The sequence below is a fragment of the Symphodus melops genome (assembly GCF_947650265.1).
Source record: "Symphodus melops genome assembly, chromosome: 6".
Lineage (NCBI taxonomy): Eukaryota > Metazoa > Chordata > Actinopteri > Labriformes > Labridae > Symphodus > Symphodus melops.
Window position 1 is genome coordinate 4,423,466 of NC_136696.1, and position 24,273 is coordinate 4,447,738.

The window sequence follows — 24,273 nt, forward strand, 5'->3', positions numbered from 1 at the left end:
TTGAAGGTCTACCTTGTTTGAGATGTTGCCAAACGTATTGTTTGTTGAAGATGTGAATCAAGCAGCTCCGAAGTTTCCTGTAAATAATAAAGTCAAATTGTTATTGCTGTAAAAATATTCTATCTGGACACATGTTTCTCCGAGATGTCAATCTGTCTCACTCTCAAAAAGAAAAATGTTTTCAACCATCTGATTTTAACGTGTTGTACAATCATATTCAGGAAGTCTTTTTAGGAGACAGAGTGGCACAGTCTCTTTAATAAAAAAACAAACCACTCACATTAACAGGTGCAATGTAACCTCATGTGCAAACTGGCCTGTTTTATTGGTATATTTTTGACTATGCATTCCGTATTTCTGATCTACCTATGTTTTATAATTATATCGGTGCAGGAAGTAACTCAGTCTGTAGGGACTTGGATTATCAAACCACCCAAACAACTCAAGTGTCTACAACACAATCTGACAGTAAACAGTCCCTACTATCCGTGCTGTATACTTGTATCTACTGTTCAGTATGCTGACATCGTCGTCTGACTCATTCAGAGGTGACATCATTAGACCGCCTCATGTTATTGACACTCAAGCTCAGATGTGATATGCACGATGGCTCAGTAAATAATACAAAACATCGCATGTAAACAATTTGTAACATTTGAAAGGCACGTTACCAGCCTCATCCATCCTCATTTGTTTCTATTTGGAGACACAATGTGAAGTGACGTTTTACATTTAATTTGGCAGACCAAGTCTGGAAATTGTTCTGGTGCCAGTTCACTTACTGAGTGCTGCCAAGGTGCATGCAAGGTATAGAGAGACTTATAAGTTACTAACTAAACTTCTTTGCCTTTGAGAGCTCCTGAAGTAAAGAGCTGTTAGGAAAAGTGAGGAGGACTTTTTTTTTTTTTTTTTTTTTGAATATTCTTTTTATTTAGAAATGTTGACAGAGATGAGAGTATAATGAGTATGTACCGTCCCTGACATTTCCATTTTCTTTTTTTTTCACATATACACACACACAGTGAACTTAACAACCACCCACCCACCCCACCCTCCTGCCTACCTAGAAAAAAAAGCATAGAGAATACAACATCTGACACTTGCATATCCAACAAACATAAAATCCATTAAGGTGAAAAATCAAATACAGAATAATAAAAGAAAAATAAATTAATATCATAACCAGTGTTGTTATTGAGCGGACATACTGTGACTTGCACGAAGAAGAGTACAGGAGTTGCTGCTAGGTTGTATTGGGCAGAACTTTAAGTTTATCCAAATATGTCAACACCGGATCCCAGATGGAGAAGAATTTATCTCTAGAACCTCTGAGAGAGTATTTTATCTTTTCCAACTGTATGAACTGCATGAGGTCACTTAACCACATAGATACTTTAGGCGGTTTTCTGGATTTCCAATGCAGAAGTATTCTCCTCCGTGCAAGCAACGTTGTAAAAGCGATTATATTTTCATGTCCTTTTGGTATTGTATAATGTCTACTGTCTATAACACCAAATATAGCTGCTGCTGCACTGGGTTGCATATCAATATTAAGTGCCTTTGAAAGTGTTTCAAAGATAGTGGACCAATAGGGAGCTAAAACAGGGCATGACCAAAACATGTGGGTTAAGTCGGCTGGGGCGTTATTACATCTATCACATCTTGCAGTGACATTAGGGTATATTTTAGACAGCCTTGCCTTGGAGAAGTGAGCGCGGTGCACAACCTTAAACTGTATTGTGCTTAGCTTTGCACATGAGGAGCTGTCATTTACTCTGTGTAGGGCGCTATTCCACATGTCCTCCTCTATGTCCTCCCCCAGTTCACTCACCCAATCTTCTCTGATTTTTACAAGGGTTTTGTTTACAAGAGAAGTTATACAGTCAGTAATCCTTGAAATTAGTCTTTTTTTGTTAAAAGAAAAGTCTAACATATCGTCTACACCTGAACGTGAAGGTAATCCCGGAAAGTTGGGGTCACTGTGCTGGAGAAAGTGGCGGACTTGGAAATACCGAAATAAGCTGGATCGTGGAAGGTCAAACTTATGTAATAATTCATCAAAACTAGCAAATCGACCATTTATATACATATCTTTAAATTTAAAAATGCCTTGTCTTTGCCATAGAGAAAATTCAGAGTCTAATCTAGCTGGGGGGAATGAATGATTATTACATATAGGACTGATGTGGAGAAAATTATTGAACCCGAAGCTCTGTCTAAGTTGGACCCATATTTTGATTGTATTTATGACAATTGGATTGTTAGTAAAATTAAAAATAGACAGGGGAAGACTGGACGTAACCAGGGCATTAAGGGATGTTGAGATACAGGATGTGGCCTCAAAGCGGCACCAGTCTGTATCAGGAGCGTGGAGCCAATAAAGGATTTTTTGAACATTTGTGGCCCAATAGTAGTGGAGGAGATTTGGAAGAGCTAAGCCACCCTGCAATTTGGGCCTCTGTAGTAGATCTAATCGTATTCTAGGTCTCCTGCCATTCCATATGAATGAAATGAAAGCCTTATCAATAGATTTAAAGAAAGATTTTGGAAGATAGAGAGGAATACATTGAAATAGATATAGGAATTTGGGAAGCACACTCATTTTGATAGAGTTCACTTTTCCCGCTAAGGACAAATTGAGTGTTTTCCATTTTGTCAGATCTAATTTAACTTTCTCAAATAGAGGACTATAGTTTTCCTGATGGAGGCTCTGCATATCTCTTGTAATATTAATGCCCAAGTATCTAAAGCCATTTCTGGACATATGAAACGGCAAGACGCCGTCTTGTATTTTAAGAGCTAGGTCGTTAATAGGGTAACATTCACTCTTACTAAAGTTCAGTTTATATCCTGAAAAAGTGCCGAATTCCTCCAAAACACAGACAATATGAGGTACGCTCGAAACAGGGTCTGATACATATATAATAAATCATCCGCGTATAGAGATAATTTATGCTCCTCTCCTCCTCTATGAATTCCGTTTATTGATGGAGATGATTTAAGTGCAATGGATAAGGGCTCTATGACCAGAGCGAACAGTAGTGGACTGATGGGGCAACCCTGACGTGTCCCCCTTGACAGGTGGAAATATTGTGACTGTTTAGCGTTTGTTATTACAGAAGCTTTGGGTGAGGAGTATAGGAGATTTATCCACGAGATGAAATTAGGGCCATATCCAAATTTTTTTAAGCATGCAAATAAATATTCCCACTCGACCCTATCAAAAGCTTTCTCTGCGTCCAGCGCGATAGCCACCTCTGGTACCGCACTGGACGCAGGAGAGTGAATAATATTTAAGAGTCGACGGATATTTGTAAATGAGTGACGTCTTAAAATAAAACCAGTTTGATCTTCAGATATCACATCATGCATTGTGGTTTCCAGACGTAAGGCTAGAGCCTTGGCCAAAATCTTCAGATCACTGTTTAGGAGAGAGATGGGTCGATATGAACCACATTCAGTGTTAACTTTGCCTGGTTTTAGCAGGAGGGTAATCGATGCTTCAGTCAGTGTTTGTGGCAGCAATCCACGGGATAGAGAATCATTAAACATGTCGAGTAAGATTTTAGATAATTTGTTGGAGAATTTTTTAAAGAACTCAATTGGGTACCCATCTGGGCCAGATGTCTTACCATTTTGCATTGACATTATCGCGTTAATGATTTCTGTGAGTTTTAGTGGAAGTTCAGTCTCAGTCCTATGCATTGCACTTATGGAAGGGGCCTGGAGGTTGTTAAAGAAATTTTCCATTACGTTACTGTCAGTTGTCATTTGTGATGTATACAGATTTGAGTAAAACAAGGTAAATGTGTCATTAATTTCTCCTGGGTCAATTGTTAATTCACCATTCATTTTCCTTATTTGTGGGATTTGCTGAGCAGCTGAGCGGCTCTTAAGTTGATGTGCTAGAAGACGGCTGGCTTTGTCGCCATATTCATAGACAAATCCCCATGATTTTAACAAAAGTCGTTCGATTTTTTCAGTTGATAACAAATTATATTGTGTTTGGAGGTCCAACTTTTTTTTATACAGTTCAGGGGAGGGTGAAATAGAGTATTGAGTGTCCACCACATTAATTAGTTTAATAAGCTCTTCTTGTTTAATTCTATTCATTTTGTTCATTTTGGCAGAGTATGATATAATCTCACCTCTGATTACAGCTTTCAGGGTTTCCCAAAGAAGAGAAGGGGAAATATCATCCTTTTTGTTTGATTCTATAAAGTCATCAATTTTCTGGGATATCAGTTCACAGAAGGCACTGTCAGACAGTAAATGTTTGTCAAATTTCCAAGGGGGGCGTTCCAATTTATAAAGAGGAAATTCAAGATCCAATAACACAGGGGCGTGATCTGATTCAATTATGGCGGAATATTCAGCTTTCCTAACATAGGGCAGAAGGATTCGATCAATAAAAAAATAATCTATTCTACTAAATGAATGATGCACAGGGGAAAAGAAAGAAAAGGACTTACTTTGTGGAAACAAAAAGCGCCAAGGGTCAACACTCCCTATTTGATCCATAAATGTTGCAAGCAACTTAGACATTTTTGAGGTGTTCATAACTTTAGGGTTAGAACGGTCCAGTGCTGGATTAATTACACAGTTCAGATCACCACCAAAGATTAATTGTTGAGAGGACAAATTTGGTAATAGGGAGATAATTTTTTTTATAAATTCCTCATCGTCCCAGTTTGGGGCATACACATTAACCAGAACGACAGGTCTGTGGAAGAGGAGCCCAGGTACCATCACAAATCTTCCTTGTGGATCTGAAATGATAGCGGTTGCGTTAAACTGAATTTTCTTATGTATCAATATGGCTGTTCCACGTGTTCTAGTATTTAAATTTGAGTGGAACACTTGCCCTACCCATCCTTTTTTTAGTCTGTTTTGATCTTTTACCAGCAAATGAATTTCCTGGAGAAACGCAATGTCACATTTTAAGTATTTAAGGTGGTTGAATATTCTAGCTCTTTTTACAGGCCCGTTTAATCCCTTTACATTCCAACTAATGAATCGTGCAGCAGCATGTCTTGTATTGGTATTATCTGCCATGTTTAGCTAAAAGGGGTAAAATGATAGTAAAAACACAAAAATATATAGTTGGTTGAGACAAAGCATACACCTTCATGGACATCATTTCTGAGTGCAGATGAGAATAAAGTTTGCAAAAATCTAGGAGTGTCCCTTCCCATAACCCTATCCCACATTATCAACAACAAAACCAAAGCTAGAACTAAGCCTATACTTGTCCATCTCCCTGAGGCAAGCTGCAGGCTACACACTATAACCAAAAACTTCTGGTGATACAGCCTCTGAATCCTTGTGCTCCAGAGGGCTCCTAGTAATATTAAAATAACCTATCTGAGAACCTTCTTACACATAGGTTGAAAAACAAACAGACTGAACAACAGCAATAATTACTATATATAATAGTTGAGTAATATAACATCTCTAGAACAGATAATCAAACGTATTAGAACATACGACTGAAAACGCATATGGTTTGCATGTATAACGGAGATTTTATCGATAAATGCTTGTACCTGAAATTAGTCCAGCAGTAACACCAGTCAGTGTCCGTACCTTAACTCAGAGGGATGCTGATAGAACAGGATCAAGCGATAAGGATATTTATTAAGTTCAGGAGATTTGGCGTCTCCGCGCAGTGCAGTCCAGTCCAAAAAAAATAAATAAATAATAATAATCTACTCTTTACCGAACTTCTCATCGTAGAACTTCTGAGCTTCATGAGGCGAGTCAAAAGTCAGCACGTCGTCCCGGTACATGACACGCAGCCGGGCCGGGTACAACAGGTGAAACTTGACGTTCTTCTGGTACAGAGCTCGTTTCACGCCATTGAATGCGGCTCGTTTCTTAGCAAGTGCCGTGCTGACATCCTGATACATCCGTATAGTGGTGTCTTGATATTTCAACTCGTGGTTTCTGGCCCAGCGCAGGGCAGCCTCCTTCTGTTGGAATTTGGAGAAACAGACCAGGAACGTGCGGGGGAATCTCCCGTGACCGATCTTAGAGGTCGGGGTCCGGTGGGCTCTCTCCAGTTCAGGTGGTGCAGGAAAGACATCGGGTCCCATGGCTTGCATCAATAACTCTGACATGAACTTGACTGGGTCTTTACCGTCCTCGCTGCCTTCAGGGATATTTATTATACGGAGATTGGTTCTCCGTGATCGGTTCTCGAGGTCGTCCAGTCTGTCCAGAAGAGATTGGTTTTGGGTTTGAAGCTCCGTGATGGTCGACTCTGCTGCTGCTATACGTTCAAAATTGTCCCCGGCTACAGACTCCACGGAGGTAAGGCGTTTTTGATAAGAGTTCATTGTTGTTTGTAGTGAATCCAGTGAGGCCTGTAGCGGTTTAATAGCTTCTTGGATCAAGAATGAGACGTCATCCCGGAGAGAAGTCCTCTGTTTGGCAAATTCTGCAGACAGTTGGTCCATGATAATGGGCGCTGCAGTTGAGGGTTCTTCGGGTGTCGTTGAAGCTTTGGTCGGAGTCGGCGGGTTGCTAGCTGCAAACGATGCTAACTTCCCTGCAGCGCTAGTGGCAGCACGTGTAGCCGGAGTTTGGGCGGTGTTAGTCGATTTAAGGTTCTTAGAATTGCTCATTTTTACAAGAAAAACCATGCAAAAATCTCACGATAACTATTATATCGAGGTTCTAAGAGAAAGTTCGGCAAGATAAGGAAGTAGCAAAAGGTGAACCAGGAGCCCTCTTGAGTGCGTCCTCTCCCTACATCTCAAAACCGGAAGTCTCGTGAGGAGGACTTTTAACTGGCTGAAGAGTTTCTCAAGTTGAGGAGAAATCAGCAGAAAAATGGGTGATCACACAAACAGCTCTGTCACAGCTTCACATTAGTATCAATTAAATTAGTACTATACTTATTATTGTAAATAAATATTTGCAAATAAATAAAAAAAAGACTCACACCAAGAGGAGAAAAGTAGCACAGACGGGAGTCTTGATTGAGATTTTCATTGAATCAGTCAAGATAAAAATTCAAAAGATAGCTTATCTTGGACTTTCTTCACAAGCTGTGAGTTGCTCTGAGGTTGTTCCTCATTCACATATAAGTGAGGACTCTTTACTGGGATTATTCATTAAGCTAAATTAGCAGCTTTTTGAGAAGACTATTAGAAAAAGAAAATTCACCTGTGGTGTACCACAAGGTTCAATTTTAAGTCCTCTTTTATTTTCTATTTATATGATCCCATTCTGTAAATTTATTTGTGAAATTGTGAAATGAACATCCTTTCTTTTCATTGTTACGCGGACGACACACAGATTTACCTTCCACTGAGACCTGATGACCAAGTAAGCCTAGCTGCTGTTTTTAACCGTCTCGGGGATATCAAATGTTGGATGGACCCAACATTTTTTTTTAACAATTAAATGTGTCAAAGTCAGAAATCATACTCTTCAATTATCCACACCAAAACATCCGCCAGATTGAAAGTACCCTTAGTCCATTCTCTGCTAACATCGCACCCACTGCAAGAAATTTAGGAGTAATTTCTGATTCTGACCTCACCTTCGACCAATACATCAAGAAAGTCATACAGTCCTTTTTCATCCACATCAGATTCATTTCAAAAATTAAATAAATTCTCCCACCTGCTGACCTGGAATAACTAATTCACTCATTAATCTTCTCTTGCCTGGATTATTGCAACTCTCTTCTCTCATGGTTTAGTTCATGGATCACTGTCCTGCCGTCAACTACTCCAGAATGCAGCAGCTCGGCTTCTCACTGGTTTTAACTGACGACATCCCATCACCCCTGTTCTCGCTTCCCTCCACTGGCTGTCACTTTTAGAATTGATTTTAAGATCTTACTGATCACTTTTAAAGCCCGTCTTGGCCTCGCCCCAAATTACATTTGTGACATTTTAATCCCCCATCAACCATCCCAAGACCTAAAATCATCAGGCAGCTCCCTTTTGGTCGTTCCAAAGTCGAGGCTCAAATCTAATCTGATCTAAGGAAACAGGGCCTTTGAGATCAGGGACCCTCGACTTAAGAACGACCTGCCTCAGGAGCTAAGGCGGACAGTCAGTGGGATCTTTTAAATCACTTCTTTAAACTCATTTTTATAGACTTGCTTTTATGCAATGTCTCTCCTTTTAAGATTTCTATCAATCTCTCCATTCCCTCATTAATTTAATTGATTTTACTCTTTTTATACATCTCCTCTTATATGTTTTAGCTTTTCAGTTTCTCCCCTTAAATATTTACTTCACTGCTCTTAGTATTTTATAATTCATACTGTAAGAGCCAATATGCGTATTGTTGATTTGATTATAAATATTTAGTTAAAAATTATTAAAATTTGATTTTCAGTAAGTTCATAATGTTTGAAATGGTTTGTAAAGTCATAATTTAGTCATTATAAATTATTTTTTGTTTCTGAATGTTTTTGGTCATGACATCACTGCGTATTTAAATGTGACACATGTAACGTAGGTAGTTGGAGTCAAGTGTTGATGGAAGCTACGCAGTTTTTTGACCGTGCTTTCAACGTTTGTTATACTTTTATTTTACTTTGAAATTTTTACAGTAAACTTTTTAAAACGAAGAAAAGTTATCGTTTTTTCATGTTGCAAATACTGTGAGTTGACTCCAATAAGTGGTACAAAGGACAAAGAAAGAGACGGGTGCCACTACACATACTCCTTTTAACATTTAACTCTGCAGATCTGTCTTATTCATTTTACCATCTCTCATTAATCTCTGTTTATCCTCATTCTACTTACATTTGATGTGATGCCGATTTTAATTTTTTATCTTTCTACTCCTCGTTTGGTCCATCCGTTAACCTCTGTTGCTTCTTTCTCTAACTGTTGATGCATTTGTTTTTTATCTGTAAAGCACCATGCAAACAGTTGTTTTTCAAGGTGCTTTATCAATAACGTTATTTGTGAAAACAAACCCTTGAATTTTGTTGAACCTAAACCTTAGATAGGGTGCCTTCTAGTGACTTTAAAGTAATTTCCTCTCAACCATACGAGTCAGTTTCAGTTTAAATGTGGGTGTAATTAAAATCTCAGTAAAAAAAAACAAACATAGTAAATCCATTCTACACAACGCAGCTTCAAACCAGCTGATGGACCTCTGTTTACATATTTTTGTCGGCTAAACGTTTCTGTAAAAGACCACCTTTATTACTTCCATTTCCAGTTTGATAAGAGTTTTTACAGAATAGGAATCTAAGTGTGTTCTAGAAACAGCTGGACATTACAACGCAAGGAAATTTGAAGCCTCACTGCACAAATGATCTAATAACAAAAGAAGATATAATCAGTCTCAGGAGTTTTCTTTCAGTAGAATTTAATAGAAAACTGGAGAAATGAGGCATTAAGACTGAAAAAGTGGGAAGTAGAAACTATATAAAGTTATCAGTAATTGTTGAAAGAGTCCCTCAGCTCTCTGACGGTGGGGGTGCAGCCTTACGCACAGCTTTGGCCAAGGCTTGTTGGATGACTGGGTACAGTTTATAGCATCCCTCGATGCAGGTTCGAACCCCAGCTGTCAGAGTCTCTTCAGTCATTTCTCCGTCTGACTGCAGCCCAGAAATCTGGTTCAAGCTGGGAAGAAACGCGACAGTCACACCGCCCTGGTTCTCGCTGCTTCCGGCGCTGCAGCTGTTTTCTTCTAGGTAAGAGGGGTCAACCACATACGAGGCGCCGTCCTGGCGGATGGAACAACCGAGCACCAGATCATACATTTCTATCCCGGCATCTGCAAGAGCAAGGGAGGCACATGTGACCGCATGGGCCAGAACTGAACCGCTGTTCTCAAGAACCATCACGTTGACCTCGATCTGAGAGCGGGGGTATTTGTGGAGGCACACGGCTGGCTGCAGACTCTCGTGCAGCATCAGGGACAGATCCTTGTCCTGGCTCCCCTGAATCCAGGAGCCCCTCTCCGGGCAGGAAAAAGGAGCCAAACGCATGTCAGTCGTCAACCTGGACAAACAGACAAAAACAGTGTATGAATATTCAACGTTAATTTATTTTACAGAAGCTTTCATACTCTGACAAATAGTGTGTAATTCACAAACTCACTGGCAACTTCTATATTCACTTTAGACCACATGCTCACTCGCTCTCTTTACTTACTGGAGCTTTAGGTCCGAGGTTTTTTAAGTTTCCGGTATGAAAAAGTAAAGATGGATTTAAACATTTGGCAACTTCAGAAGGACACCAAACACAATTCTCTAAATATGTGTAGCGTTAAGATGTGGATGGATTTCAACACCACAGCACCCCCGGGTGGTGTTTCCAAGGCACCTTAGGGATGTGAACAGAAGGAGAGTCTTTTTCAGGAAGATAAGACTCATTACATTTCAAATTTGAAGTTATTTTTATATGTTGCTAAGTTTCTTTAGGATCTATATCCTTCAATATATTCACGTTTAAACTTCTCTCTGTTTGCTAATGGTTCATTTCAGTGATTTTTTAAAATGTCTTCTTTTATTGTTTCTTTTTCCTTTTGTCACAATGCTTATGATAAATTGTGTGAAACACTTTGAATCGCCTTGTTACTAACTGCTACTACTTACTGCGTTGTATATGGGTGCTAAAAAAACATCCATCTCTCCAAACACTCTATGAACAGCGGTTTGTTAGACACACAAAGTGGTAATAGTGTCTGACCCGACCCAGTTTTAGCTTGTACACTGGGAGCAGATTCATGGTCCCTTAGACCAGACTAATGTAGGATGTGCCATGGGCCAGTGCAATGTTTCAATGATGTAATTTTGTTTAATGTAAAGTATATGTAGAATTGTTGCACGTTTTGCATGAGGTCTATTTATGTACAGTCAACCTACGTGATATATTAATGTAATTGACAGTTCATTCTTTTATCAATTGATGTAATGTCACTTAATTCTGCCTTCTTTGTCCATGTGTCAAACAAGACCAGATCAGACTGTTCTCTAGCCTCCAGCTGTTTGACAGAAATCTAGACAGAAATAAAAACGATTTCTATCCTGTGCCTCTTTAATCAGCATTTAAGTGAAACATGATTCATGTGCAGTATTAAACATACTTCATACCTTCCACATTTCATGTCGGTCTCATCTTTGCGCTCCGTCTCTCTGGGTCCGTAAACGCAGCACATCAGCTTGGTGTTTCCAGCCTCGATGTACGCGGAGCCTTTAGCCTGGCTCACCAGCCCGCAGCGCACGAACACCGGCCGGACCTCCACCTGGTCCCGCTGCCGGCCGTCTGCTCTGCGGCCGAGCGAGGGAAGGGGAGCCGCCGGTTTGCACGCAAACAGCGACGGGCTTTGGGAAACTTCTGGACCGCGGACACGTTTGGTGTCAGTCGGCATGGCGGCGCTGTGGAGGAATAAGAGAAAGTGCGCAGAAGCGTGCGCACGCAAGTCCAACACAAAAACATGTCCTCTGGAAACAAAACAAGCAGATCCATGATTCCGCCAAACTCACTGAAGGAAGTTACATCAGACAACATCTTTACAGTGAGAGGAAAAATCACAACACGATGACATTGACACAGTTGAGATTAAAAAAAGTAAATAAAATCATTGATGCATTTCATTATGAACAAAAAAAATATTATTGCATTTTTTATAATTAATAATATATAATATATTTATTATATTTAATATATAATATTTATGAAAAAATTATATATTTCTTAAAGAACATGTCTTTAAAAATATATATTAAAAAAATAATATATATCTTAAAAAATACATTAATTTAATGTTAATGTTTTTTTTTATTATTATTTTTTTTTTTTACAAAACATCATATTCAGTATGTGTCTTTTCCATTGCATCAGCCAAGCAGGTTTTGTTCGAACCACTGGTGTGGCGGGCTCGTCTAAGATTGACACTGGGCTTGTCCAATAGAAATTGAGTTCAACGGATTTTGCCGGTGCTGCGGGCCAATGGGCGGTCGACATAGGCGTGTACACTCCCCCTTGTACTTTCCTTCTGTTCGAGCAGCGTGGACTGAAGCTGTGTGTTTGGGAGCAGCAGTCGGGTTATTCTACGAGAATACAGACTTCTGTGAGTATTAACGCTTTCCTAGGAGCTATTTAAACAGAGAAAGATTACTCTACCATTCAGAAAAACGTTATTCCAGTCCCAGATGTGTTTTTGAAATGTGTCCCAGTGAGAAGTTGTTTGTCTGGGGCTAACATCTAGCCTGCTAACGTCAACCTGTCAGGCTAACTTTACAATCAGCTGATGATCCAGGAAACCTGCATTTACAACCATCATATGTGAAGAATGATTTTAGTCTTGTGTGGCTTGATTCCCCTGAGAGCTTGTTTTCTAGCAGAGGTGTCAAAGTGGTCTGAAGCATGATAAATAAACCCATTGGACTGTATGTTATACTGGACATGGATTATTGTATTTGTGTTTAACTTGTAGGCAACACACTGAGGTCGAGAAACCTAAGTGTTGATGACAAAACAAAGGGAAGCCCCTTTGAGTTTGTTGGTCTCATCATTTACCAACCCACCTCCTCTGAACATAAAGAGATTTCCTGCACACTCATGTTGACAGAGACTCTGATTATTCTGCTTACTGCACAATGTTTTATCTGTTACCGGTTTGTTATTGCAAGCTGCTTCTTCATAATATGCTTTTTACTGAGGGTACAGTTTCCATCCCATCGCCCCAGTGTTGCTGCTTTCTTTGGTTGCCAACACTTTGTTTTGGTAGTCAGGATGGGGACGGTGGCTGTTTACCGTCCGCTTTACTGGCCCCAGAGAGCTGAAGGCACCAGCTGTGTGACTTCCTCTGGCAGCTCGTTTACCAATGAAATCCGCTTCAGGGAATTCAACTCTGCTGCCTTTTAATTACACACCAACAACTTTGCTTTATGATACTATAGATGTGGTGCTTGGCACACGCTCTTAAAATATTTCCTGCTGAAATCCTACATGAGTATTTACACACTTCAATTGTACATCCTGCAGGGACTCTAAACATTTAAATTGCTTCAAATTTCCAGTAAAATGTCTGTTTCATATAACCATACTGGTGGTGGATGTTTGTGCAACCATACATTGAAATAGCGCCAGAGTTCAGTATATCTTGATTGGTTATGAAAGCCTGAAGTTGAATGACATTCTGCATGTTTCAGTATAAGTGCCAGAGGGCCACATCAGCACACTGAAGTCCTGTGACACACAAGGACAATAGAAGAAACCACAGAAGAAGAAACGTTCATGATGTGTTGGAAATAAACTAAAGAAGAAGCAAAGTTAATGTTTTTATTGTTGTCAACAGAAGAGCATGTGTATTATTTCTCTGTAGCTTTTTATGCACGTCACCTCTTCTTGTTAAATGAACAACACAACGCGTGCAGAAGCAACAAGTTTTCAGATTTTAAATCTCGCACATCTCGATTCTTCTGAAGTCCATGCCAGAGGGAGTTCTTTAAATTTGGAGAATTTTAACTCGCAATAAAGGGAAGTCCTCGTTGTTGAAAGGTAGAAATGGAAACCTCTGGGATTTTTTCCCCCCTGAATCGTTGTCGATTCCCAAGCAGGCTCATGCAGAAAGAAAACTGCTGAAGGTCAGTTTGTTGGAGGGATATGAGCAGAGTCCTCCGACAGCCAGGCTGTGAATTACAATTATTTTCAACTGCCTGCCTCTGTGGTGGGTTTGAGAAAGAAAGAGGGGGAAACAAAGTTAAATATTTATACATTTAATTTTGTCTATTTGCTGCCTTTCTGTCATTTAGACATGACTTGAATATCCTTGGGGGTTTGAGTGCAAAGAAAGGGAAGATGTGTGTTTGGATTTTGAGAAAAACGAATCATGATTTAAGTGTCAAAATAAAATGTTGAAAACAAATCTTCCGAACGCTCCACTGAGAGATCAAATGGCTGTGTTGGAATATCAGATATCAGTTTGTGGCTTATAAAAACAAATCTGAGGTTGCCAAAAAAATGCTGTATCAGTCAATACTGATGAAACTAAAATATGAATATGTTTTAATATATAGCAAAAAACTGCTTCTGAAAATATAAATGTACAGCAGCTTATGTATCAGCTGCTCCGCTCAATGTTTGACCAAACCACATATCATGAAAGGAGAGCCAGGACAAGATGGAAACAGTTGTCACAGTTATTATCAGGAAACATATGCTCTTGATCCCTCTCCCTACAAACAGGCCAAACAAAAAGTGGTTTTAGTTGGACGTGTGTCCACTCACAGGCAGCGATTAAAAGTCAAACAGACCTCGAGGCTGAAGCCTGACTTGCTGGATGGGTCGAACAGGTTTTACTGCTTCTAACTAGTTTAATTGCCTTCTGGTGCTTTATGACCGAATCTCGTGAACAGCAGAGAAGCTCAATATAAAACTGAAAACATCTTCACACAAATGTTAGACTGGCTTTTTTTTTTTTTTTGTCTCTGATAAACCCTGTTTGAAAAATTATACAGATCAGTTATTTAAACATAAAATGTGTGTGTGTCTGTCTGTCTATCTGTCTGTCTATCTAAATGTCTCCTCTGTGATGACATCTTAGCAGTCAGACAGGTTTTGTAATGTTCATTAACAGTGCAGGGATGCCTTCAGTAGCTTATCCTTCTGCTGCTTGTCATAACTTTCGGGGTGAAGTCAAACATGTACGGTAGTTAGTTGAAAATGTCGTCTGATGGCGGGTTAGACTTCTTTGCCTTTAACTCCAAGTCAGCTCTGTGTCAGTCGATGTTAAAGCTGGAAGGTCTTCACATTCAATAAACATCCAGTTGCCAGTTGTTAAACAGATTTTTGAGCTTGATTTAAGAGAAAAAAAAAAGGCTCTTCAAACACGCTTGATGTTTACAGTATCATTTTGTGTTTCTCTTCAGTGAGTTGGTTCAGGATGGACTCCTCTTTGAGTGCAGCCCAAATTCGTCAGAAGTTCATTGAGTTCTTCGGTCGCCATGAGCATCAGTATGTCCACTCTTCGGCCACCATCCCACTGGACGACCCCACGCTGCTCTTTGCCAATGCTGGCATGAACCAGGTACACCTTCCACGCCGTCTCCATGCCGTCCTGTGCCTCTCTTCTTGATGCCGGCTCTCTACCACCCCCACTCTAATGTTCTTTTTCCTGCTCCTTTCTCTTAGTTCAAGCCCATCTTCCTCAACACCATCGATCCGTCCCATCCCATGGCCAAGCTGCGTCGGGCCGCAAACACCCAGAAGTGCATCAGAGCAGGAGGCAAACACAACGACCTGGACGACGTGGGCAAAGATGTCTACCACCACACCTTCTTTGAGATGCTGGGGTCCTGGTCCTTTGGGGACTACTTCAAGGTTTTACACTGTTAATATTTTAATGCTTGAAATGTCCTCTAGTACGAAGCAAGTTCAGGCGCATGTGATTGCTGTTATTTGTGTTTCATTGTCCTTTCTTGCAACCACACTGATTAAAGGTGGACAATTTATTGTGTTTTATTTAGACAATAACTTCAAATACTGCAGTGACTTTTTCTTGTGTTCTGCTTCTCGAGTTACTTTTACCTCTCTGCATCGATGTCTTCTCTCTTATTCGTCTCTCTGCACATTTCGCTCCTTGTCCCCTCTCTCTGCAGCACCTGGCCTGTGAGATGGCCTTGGATCTTCTGACCAAGGAGTTTTGCATTCCCATCGAACGCCTTTATGTCACCTATTTTGGGGGTAGTGCCGAGGCAGGCCTGGAGCCTGACCTGGAGTGTAAACGGATCTGGATGGATCTGGGGTGAGTCTTAGGAAAGGATGCTTTGTTGAACATGTGAAGTGAAGATGTTTCTTTCGGGGTATCTTAAAGCAAAGAATCCCCCACATTGTTCCTGTGAACTCCTCTGCAGATTTGCATTACATCTAAAATAAAGGCTACTGTTTCTAATATGCACCTGCTTAAAGGTATTGCATAATGTTGTGTGATCACTCCCGGAGGAACAGCGTTTCCCATTCACCTGAAGTCCCCCTGAGACACCACACTGCCTGCAACAACAGCCTCGAAGTTCATCTCTCGGTCTTCACTTCTCCACCGAGCAATTTAGAAACGCATCTCAAGAAATGTCAAAATCTTCCCCTTTGGCTTTGACGCAGAAGTTAGACAGAGCTTATGGAGTTAAGAAAAAAGACTTAAGTTGATTTTTAAAATCAGATTTTCTCTTTTTATGACTCCGCTCTGTTAATCCTGAAATACCAGGATGTAAAATTCACACGTAAAAGACAAGAAAAGGAAACCACGAAAGAAATTGAAACTGAACATGAAATGCTTAGACTACACCCTCGAGTCCCTCTCATATGTCTAACATTTTTAACACATCAGCTTCACAGATCAAATAAAATCTTCCCTGTATAGCCTTGAACGGTTTGTGTATCTCCCTCAGGATGGAGGAGGCTCGCATCCTGCCCGGCAGCATGAAGGACAACTTCTGGGAGATGGGAGACACTGGTCCCTGCGGCCCCTGCAGTGAGATCCACTACGACCGCATCGGAGGGAGAGACGCCTCTCACCTGGTGAACATGGACGATCCCAACGTGCTGGAGATCTGGAACCTGGTGTTCATCCAGTTCAACAGGTGACAGACCTACACGCGTGCATTCTGATCAGAGTACGTTTAAAGAACGTAGAAGAAGATGGTACATTTAGATCAATTCATCAGTGCAAACAGACATCCGCAGAAACAGTACAACATCAGGGGTCGAATGCAAACCTAAGCAAGCAGGTCAGATGTGAACGTTTCTGAATGGGGACAATGAATCGGGATTCTCTAAAGTCGTTTTTACACATGCACTCCTGAGAATATCTAGACGCATCTAAGCTCCGGATTTTCTCCTGACCTGGCTCCTCAGTGGGAGACTATTCCTGTCAGGGGGGGGGGGGGGTCTCCTGAGGCTAAAAGTGATGTAAAAACAACTTAATGGAAGTCACACAATATTTGCCCTTATATTACTGCTACATGCACAGAGAGTGAAGCGGTCTCATGCATAGTCTATGCACCAGTCATAAGGTATTAAACATCACCAACCTTTCCTCAAACATCGTTCAAAGCTCCTCCTTCAAATATCAGTTTTTCAGGAGTTTTCTGTAAGTGTGACGGCTCTTAGAGATGTTTTAATTCACTGGACGTTAAATGCAATTAAAAAAGATGTTTTTGAATTCATTCATCTGCAGTTTGTTAAATGCTTTAGAATTTGGCTATTTTTAAACATAGATATCTTTTATATATATATATATATATATATATATATATATATATATATATATTCACCAACAGTTGTGTGACCATAATAACTCAACACATAAACCCTAAAAGCAGTGTGCATGTTAACTTTCCTGAGTGATTTTAAAAAGAGTTTAAATGACAACAAGTTGAAACACCTCCCGAATCACAAGTTAAGGTGAAACAATCTGCACCAACCTTTATTGTCTGGTGTCTTGCACTTCCTTCCTGTACACACATTAACATTTCCTTCTACAGTTGTTTTCATGTTATTAAGTGATTTGATTTCATTTGATAGCTGTTCATCTCATTAATATGAGAACTCTTTAAAGCACTGCAAAAAGAAGTATTTATGTGAAATTCAAACACTTGGCATAAAGTACGAAACCTGTGTGCAGGTACACAACGAGACAGTCAAAAGTGCATTCACACACAAACAATCATTAAATCTTTGTTTCTATTGTTTCCTGTCTCGCCTTTTTCAGAGAATCAGAGACGGAGCTGAAGCCGCTCCCTAAAAAGAGCATCGACACAGGGATGGGTTTGGAGCGTCTGGTGTCCGTGCTACAGAACAAGATGTCGAACTACGACACCGACCTCTTCCTCCCCTACTTCAAAGCCATCCAGAAGGTACAGGAACCAACTATCGCGTGTTGTGTATGATGAAATCACTAAGCAGATATGAAGAGAGAGCAGTTGTTTTTAACTACATCCTAACATTTATGTGTGAATTAGAATTGAGGAAGATCTATAATTCAATAAAGTACCGGCTACTTAAAGGACCCATATGTAACTCTGACACCCAGTGTTTGAAATGAGTACTGCAGTGCAGATTCAAATCATTGCAGAGAGCTGTTTCCCCCCTCGTCTCTAGAGTCGACGCTCATGCAGGTTGCCATAAAAAGGACACTGAAGCTTCAGTGTTTAGCCAGCTCTGCATCGGTCTGTAAACCTTTCTGCGTTCTAAACTCTTCATGTTTTTAAAAGCATCTCCAATGTTGATCCTAGTTTGAGGACGTTTCAGCTGCTGGAGCTTATTAGTATCATGCAGAGGCTTTTTAGGTCGGGCACAATCACTTCTATCTCACCCGCTTCCATCGCTGTGACACCTGTTGGTGTCCCTGTTTACCTGGAAGACTGAGGGGCGTCCAAAACGACCGTGTGAGGGTGTGCCTACCTTCTCTGGTCCAAACAAATCCAGACCATTCAGGACCAGAATCTAAAGTTAGAAGGAGGACATACTGATTCTGATCAGAGAGGAAGGTCATTTTGTGATTTCATTCACTAGTTATTTTACAGATTAAACCTTTAAGACGCACCTTTAAATGACATGATCCAAGGGTGACAAATTAAACTGTGATTTAGTCAATGCAAACTAGTAAAAGATGGCAGATATTTAAACTACAATGTAGAGGCTTTAATGGATGTATGCTATGAACTATAAACACATTCAAGTGTTGTATTAATGCATACCTGACAAAAAATCTCTGGGTCTGGTCTGACACATTAATGACACCAAACCATGGAGGTACATTAGATTGTGTCTGAGGAGATGTTTGTATTCTCAGTTCAAATATACCTTGTGTGTGTTTTAGGGTACAGGTGCTCGACCTTACACGGGTAAGGTTGGAGCTGAGGACGCTGACGGTATTGACATGGCTTACCGTGTACTGGCTGACCACGCCCGCACCATCACCATCGCCCTCTCAGATGGTGGCCGGCCCGACAACACAGGAAGAGGGTGAGACGACCTCAGACGATGGAATTACTGAGTTTAAAAAGCACCTGTAGCAAACTATACTGAAGACCTGCAGCAAGCTTTTACTTTTATGATTTTAGCTCAAGAATTCAGAAATAAAAATCATCTTTTCAGCTGCTCGTCCCTTAAGTGAAATGTATCTTCAAAATGTGGTATTGTTCATTTTGACACTTAGGATAAAGTCGATTTTCAAGACTTTCAAGATATATATATATATATATATATTTTAATAAAGAATTGCTCCAAATGCATAAATGCAATGTTTTTCTGAAAAGTTATATTCTGCATTGTTTTGTAATGCTCTGCTTCCACTGTGTTAAGGTACGTGTTGAGGAGGATCCTGCGTCGTGCTGTCCGTTATTCCCATGAGAAGCTGGGGGCTCAGAAAGGCTTTTTTGCCTCCCTGGTTGATGTTGTGGTCGATTCCCTGGTGAGTTTTCTAACTAGTGAAGGTTTTTCGAGAATTCAACTGAAGTTACCTAAAAAGTCCAGATATACTCGGGGTGTTTGGAATAAAATGATTAGTGCAATCCCTTTTAAATGTAGAGATTTTTAAATACTCGTGTTTCTGCCTCTGTATTCCTCAAATATGAGCGTGTTCAAAAACAATATTTAAAAAGCAATAAGTAACTCTGACATGTAGTGGTTGAAATGGGTACTGCAGTCTAAATTTAAAACATTGAAGTGAGCTGTCTCCCTCCGCCCCTTCCTCTTTAGAGTGGATGTTCATGAAGGTTGCCATATAGTGGACATTGAAGCTTCAGTGTTTAGCCATCTCTGCACTGGTCTGTAAACATTATAGTGTTTTTGTCCTTTGCCAATCACATCATTATTAGATGGTTTTAATGGCCCAATTCCATTACTGTCCATTTTTTAATGAGCAACGTGAAACTGAAGCTTTTCAAGCCAAAAAGCCAAGTTTTTTAATTTAGATGGGAACGCATTAAATTTCTCTTCTGTGAAAGGTTTAGACTTGACTTTGTCCTGAAAAGATCTTAAAATAGATTAAATTAAAAAAGTATACAGGGGCGCCGATAGCTCAGCGGCAGCGACTGCGCGCGTACCATGTTGCGAGGCCTTGCTCCTCGCGCGGGCGGCCCGGGTTCGCGTCCGGCCTGTGGCCACTTTCCCGCATGTCTCTCCCCACTCTCTCCCCCTTTCCGACTCTATCTGTCCTATCAATAAAGGCAAAAAGGCCAAAAATAATCCTTTAAAAAAAAAAAAGTATACAGATAGCCTGTTTTTTCCTGCGTGCGTGTCGAAGCTATCACTATTCAACACATCTCTTCCATCTCACGTCTTCATTTGCCCTTCTCGTCCTCTCTCTGATCCCCATCTTCTTTTATTTACATTCTCCAGGGTGATGCATTCCCAGAGTTGAAGAAAGACCCAGAAATGGTGAAGGAAGTTATTAATGAGGAGGAGACGCAGTTCCTTAAAACCCTCAGCAGGGGGCGCCGTATCCTCGATAGGAAGATCATGAGCCTGGCAGACAGCAAGACTATCCCAGGTGAGACATTTAAAGATGAAGTCTCATGTGTTGAGGCTTTGTTTAGCTTAAAGAGGCTATATGTAACTTTGTCATATAATTGAATTGTGTTCTATCGTCCATGATGTTAAAAATGAGACCTTCACTGTCCGTCTGGGTTCCCTTTTTATAACTTTTCATTTTTTTTGACAAGAACTGGTTCAATTTTCCGCGAAAGCTGCAGGAAATGACGTTGCATGCACGTCCTCCTCGCACAGCTCTTCTTACAGAGAGCAACAGTTTATGCCTGATTGGACGGAGAATGAAAGTAAGATAAACGACCGGCCTCTTGCACAAGATAGATAGATAGATAGATAGATAGATAGATAGATAGATAGATAGATACTTTATTGATCCCGAGGGAAATTCAAGGCATCCAGTAGCAGTATACAGACAGGCAGGACACAAGACATTAGTTACAATACACACCCGCTGTCTCCCCCCCCCCCTCTGTATACAAAATCCCTCAAACAAGATTTAGCAGCCCCTATGTGACTAAGAATAAACATGATTATATGTTAAACCTGTGCAGTTAGCATTAGCAATTAGACTTAAAACTTATATAGCATAATGTGTAACCTGTGAGGAGAGAAGAACATGTGTTGGTTAAAAGAGACCTGTAAACAGTTAAAGAGCCTTAGAAACAAAGTGCTGACCTTCTAGAAACTAGTTACATGTGCATCTACAGAGGTGTTTGAGCTTATGCCAGAGGTGTGAGTACAGTCGTTAAACAGTCAATGCAGGAATGTAAATTGGCTCACCAACTTAAAGGAGCAGTGATTTGCATTAAGTGTCCTTGACAATATGGTGAAACCAGGAGTGATTTGGGTGATTATCGTTAAGTACCCAACTATTGAGGAGCAGATTAGCATTAAGAGTTGAAGACAATAGAGTGAAACTTGACCTAGTTTGGGTGATCATGTCAACCATTACAGATGTAGCATAACACAACAGTAGGATGAAACCAGACATGATTAGGGTGATTATCATTAAAGTGACCAGTGCTCAGTAAGGTGACTATCAATATGCATTAAAGTGTCCAACTGGGGGCTGACTCTGAGGTCAGCAGTGCAGATGAGGAGTGGGAAAAAAGTGAAAAAAGATTCCAGGGATCACCGTGCGCTTCTTCCCTGCCGTGACAGTGAAGTGTTATACAGTCTTATTGCCAGGGGGACAAAAGAGTTCTTGAGTCTGTCCGTGGAGCACGACTGTGACAGCAGTCTGTCACTGAACATGCTCCTCTGACCGGTGAAGGTGCTGTGCAGAGGGTGGTGTGTGTTGTCCATGATGGAGAGCATTTTGTCCAGAGACCTCCTCTCTACCACTGTCACCAGTGAGTCCAGCTCGGACTCCTTCGCAGACTCCACATAAGCACAAGAAATCAAAAAAGTAGAAAACTACCGTAAATTCCGGACTATAAGCCGCTACTTTTTTCTCACACTTAGAGCACTGCGGCTTCTACTCCGGTGCGGCTAATGCATGGATTTTTTATGGGGGACAATGAGCTTCTGCCGCAAAAACATTTGACTTCGTCACGTCGGATCTTAATATCAGTCATTTTGCGCTTCATGCACGCACCCTCATGATGGAAAACACACGGAAAAATGCATATGATGTAGCTTTCAAGTTAAAGGCGATCGACCTGGCTGTCAAAGAAGCTAACAGAGCTGCTGCACGTTAAGATGACACTGACAGCGACAACAGAGACTGAGGAAGTGAGTAATGAAGTCATTCTGAGGCAGTGAATGGATGGACTTTTTCTTGTGAAATATATTACGGTCATCTTTTTCTTCAGCCGTGTTACAGACACCGTCGGCTAGGCTTCGTATTGTAACGGTTCATGTTGTAAAGTCAGTAGTTGATAATGTGTTCATAATTCCGATTATGTGGAGAGTCAGTGAATGCACCAGCGCGAACGTGTTGAGTGGCTGTATGAGAGAACGCTGGGGGAGAGAGTTGGATTGTTACGGCAAGTTATGTGTTGCTCTCTGCTGTAAACGGCGTGGTCACGGCCGACAGTGATCGGGTTATTAAGTTATTATTTGAACGCTCTCGTCGTCCTTTAACGTCCGTACGGACGCTACAGTATTTGCGGATGTTACCGGTAGCCTACGTCTGTGTAAATAGCTCTTGTTATAGCGTGGACACCTGCGGCTTATAATCAAGTGCGGCTTATATATGTACAAATACATTTATTTACTTATTTTTAGCCGGTGCGGCTTATATCCAGGTGCGCTCAATAGTACGGAATTTACGGTACAATCTGACCAGCGTCGGGTGAAAGCACGGGAGAGCTCTTCAGTCATTGAGGGAGCTTGGATCGGTTTAGGGGATAAAAACTGACCCAGAGGTGGCTTCCCTTCGACAGAAAAGATACAATAATTCCTCTCGACCGTGTGAATTTCACGGTCGATGAAGATGCTCGCTTGTGTGTGTGCGAGCAGGCCAGCGAGAGTCCGCCTGCTTGCTGTTTGACAGGCAGGTGCCAAACACCCGCGATTAGCTCGGGCTAGCATGCAACAGCATGCGTTGTAACGCAGTAAACGTACGCATCCCTTCAGGGAGCGTGCGCTCCTGGTGGCGATGAGCCCAGGAGGAGGGGCCGAGTTTGACTGTTGTGTTTACAACCTGCAACGATCAATGCTACTGCCTCCACCTTTTAAGAGCGTCTTTGGCTTAGTAGCTTCGGACAGAAACCTCTCTGACATATGAATCAAAGGTTTGGTCTCTTTCTGTGTGTGATGCCAGGCGACACAGCATGGCTGCTGTACGACACGTACGGCTTCCCTCTGGACCTGACGTCCCTCATCGCAGAGGAGAAAGGCATGATGGTGGACCTGGCTGCTTTTGAGGAGGAGAAGAAGGCAGCACAGGTGAGACGATGGAAGGAGGGATGGAGTAAAAATCACAGTTACAGATTGTTTAAAGTAGGATTCCTGTGTTTCGTGCCCTCTCACATGGGGATATTATTTTACCTTGTGTCAGCGTTCTCCAGGATTGCACTGTAAGTAAGAATCAGGGACCATGCACCTGATGTATAACTAAACCCACATCTACTTCACAGTCTGCTTTTTTTTCTTGCAATAAGATTTATGTCCTACTTAACAGCAGCCTCACACTGCTTCCCAACACTTTTCAGTCCTCTACTGGATACACTAAGAGTGTCAAAGTGTCCCACATACTTTCAAATATTATAAGATATCCTCAGTCATATTTGACATTCATCAAAGAGAGAAAGCACTGTGTACTTTGCACAAATTCACTGGCAACGTTTTGAGCACTGAAACGTTTCACTTATCGTCGTGCAGCTTTCCTGCATTTCAATTCAAAAAAACTTTATTTGTCCCCGGGGGGCAAATCAAAGGCACACAGAGGAGCAAATGTACGACAGAGCAGCTATACTAAAATGTAACCAAAGATAAAGTGTCATCAGAGAATAAAGTGTTAAATAAAATAAGAGTTTATGTTAATTACAAACAAGAAATGTCCCACTCTGTGTTTTTGTTGCTGTGATAATCAAGCAATCGTCAACAGTGTTTAATTTTTATTAGAATCTTATCACAGTTAAAAGCCCGTTGTTATGACAACCCAGGTATATAACCAGTCTTTCTGCTGCCGTCAGAGAGGCTCTACTTATCCTCTCATGTTTGCTGAGTTTAGTAGTTTGTCACAGTTAGAGGAGAAACAACAAGCCTGCAGTAAATCCTTCATTTTAGTTCAGTTTTATTCTCTCTCTCTCTCTCTCTCTCTCTCTCTCTCTCTCTCTCTCTCTCT

The 24,273-nt window shown here is 40.9% G+C and overlaps 2 protein-coding genes across 2 annotated transcripts in view; one reads left to right on the forward strand and one right to left on the reverse strand.

Annotated features, from left to right (window-relative positions):
* Positions 1–9,328: 9,328 nt before the first annotated feature.
* On the reverse strand, positions 9,329–11,446 carry exosc6 (exosome component 6). The gene is made up of 2 exons (XM_079345150.1): positions 11,078–11,446; positions 9,329–9,983 (listed from the first exon to the last, which is right to left on the reverse strand). The coding sequence occupies exons 1-2, from the start codon at positions 11,353–11,355 to the stop codon at positions 9,437–9,439; spliced, it is 825 nt and encodes a 274-aa protein (XP_079201276.1). The 5' UTR covers positions 11,356–11,446; the 3' UTR covers positions 9,329–9,436.
* Positions 11,447–11,944: 498 nt separating this feature from the next.
* The window catches only part of aars1 (alanyl-tRNA synthetase 1), a 14,134-nt gene continuing 1,805 nt past the window's right edge, over positions 11,945–24,273 (forward strand). Inside the window, exons 1-10 of the mRNA XM_079346780.1 lie at positions 11,945–12,057; positions 14,861–15,018; positions 15,123–15,311; positions 15,590–15,735; positions 16,376–16,567; positions 17,698–17,842; positions 18,808–18,953; positions 19,293–19,401; positions 20,331–20,481; positions 23,248–23,372. Of these exons, the coding sequence (XP_079202906.1) occupies positions 14,875–15,018; positions 15,123–15,311; positions 15,590–15,735; positions 16,376–16,567; positions 17,698–17,842; positions 18,808–18,953; positions 19,293–19,401; positions 20,331–20,481; positions 23,248–23,372 (1,347 nt within the window). The 5' untranslated portion in view covers positions 11,945–12,057; positions 14,861–14,874. The remainder of the gene's footprint in view (positions 12,058–14,860; positions 15,019–15,122; positions 15,312–15,589; positions 15,736–16,375; positions 16,568–17,697; positions 17,843–18,807; positions 18,954–19,292; positions 19,402–20,330; positions 20,482–23,247; positions 23,373–24,273) is intronic.

Bases quoted from the DNA above. Each gene is read 5' to 3' on its own strand.
- exosc6 (XM_079345150.1), bottom strand. From the start codon at position 11,355: ATGCCGACTGACACCAAACGTGTCCGCGGTCCAGAAGTTTCCCAAAGC. The intron at 9,984-11,077 runs GTATGAAGTATG...CTGTTTGTCCAG, and splicing joins ACCGACATGAAATGTGGAAG to GTTGACGACTGACATGCGTT.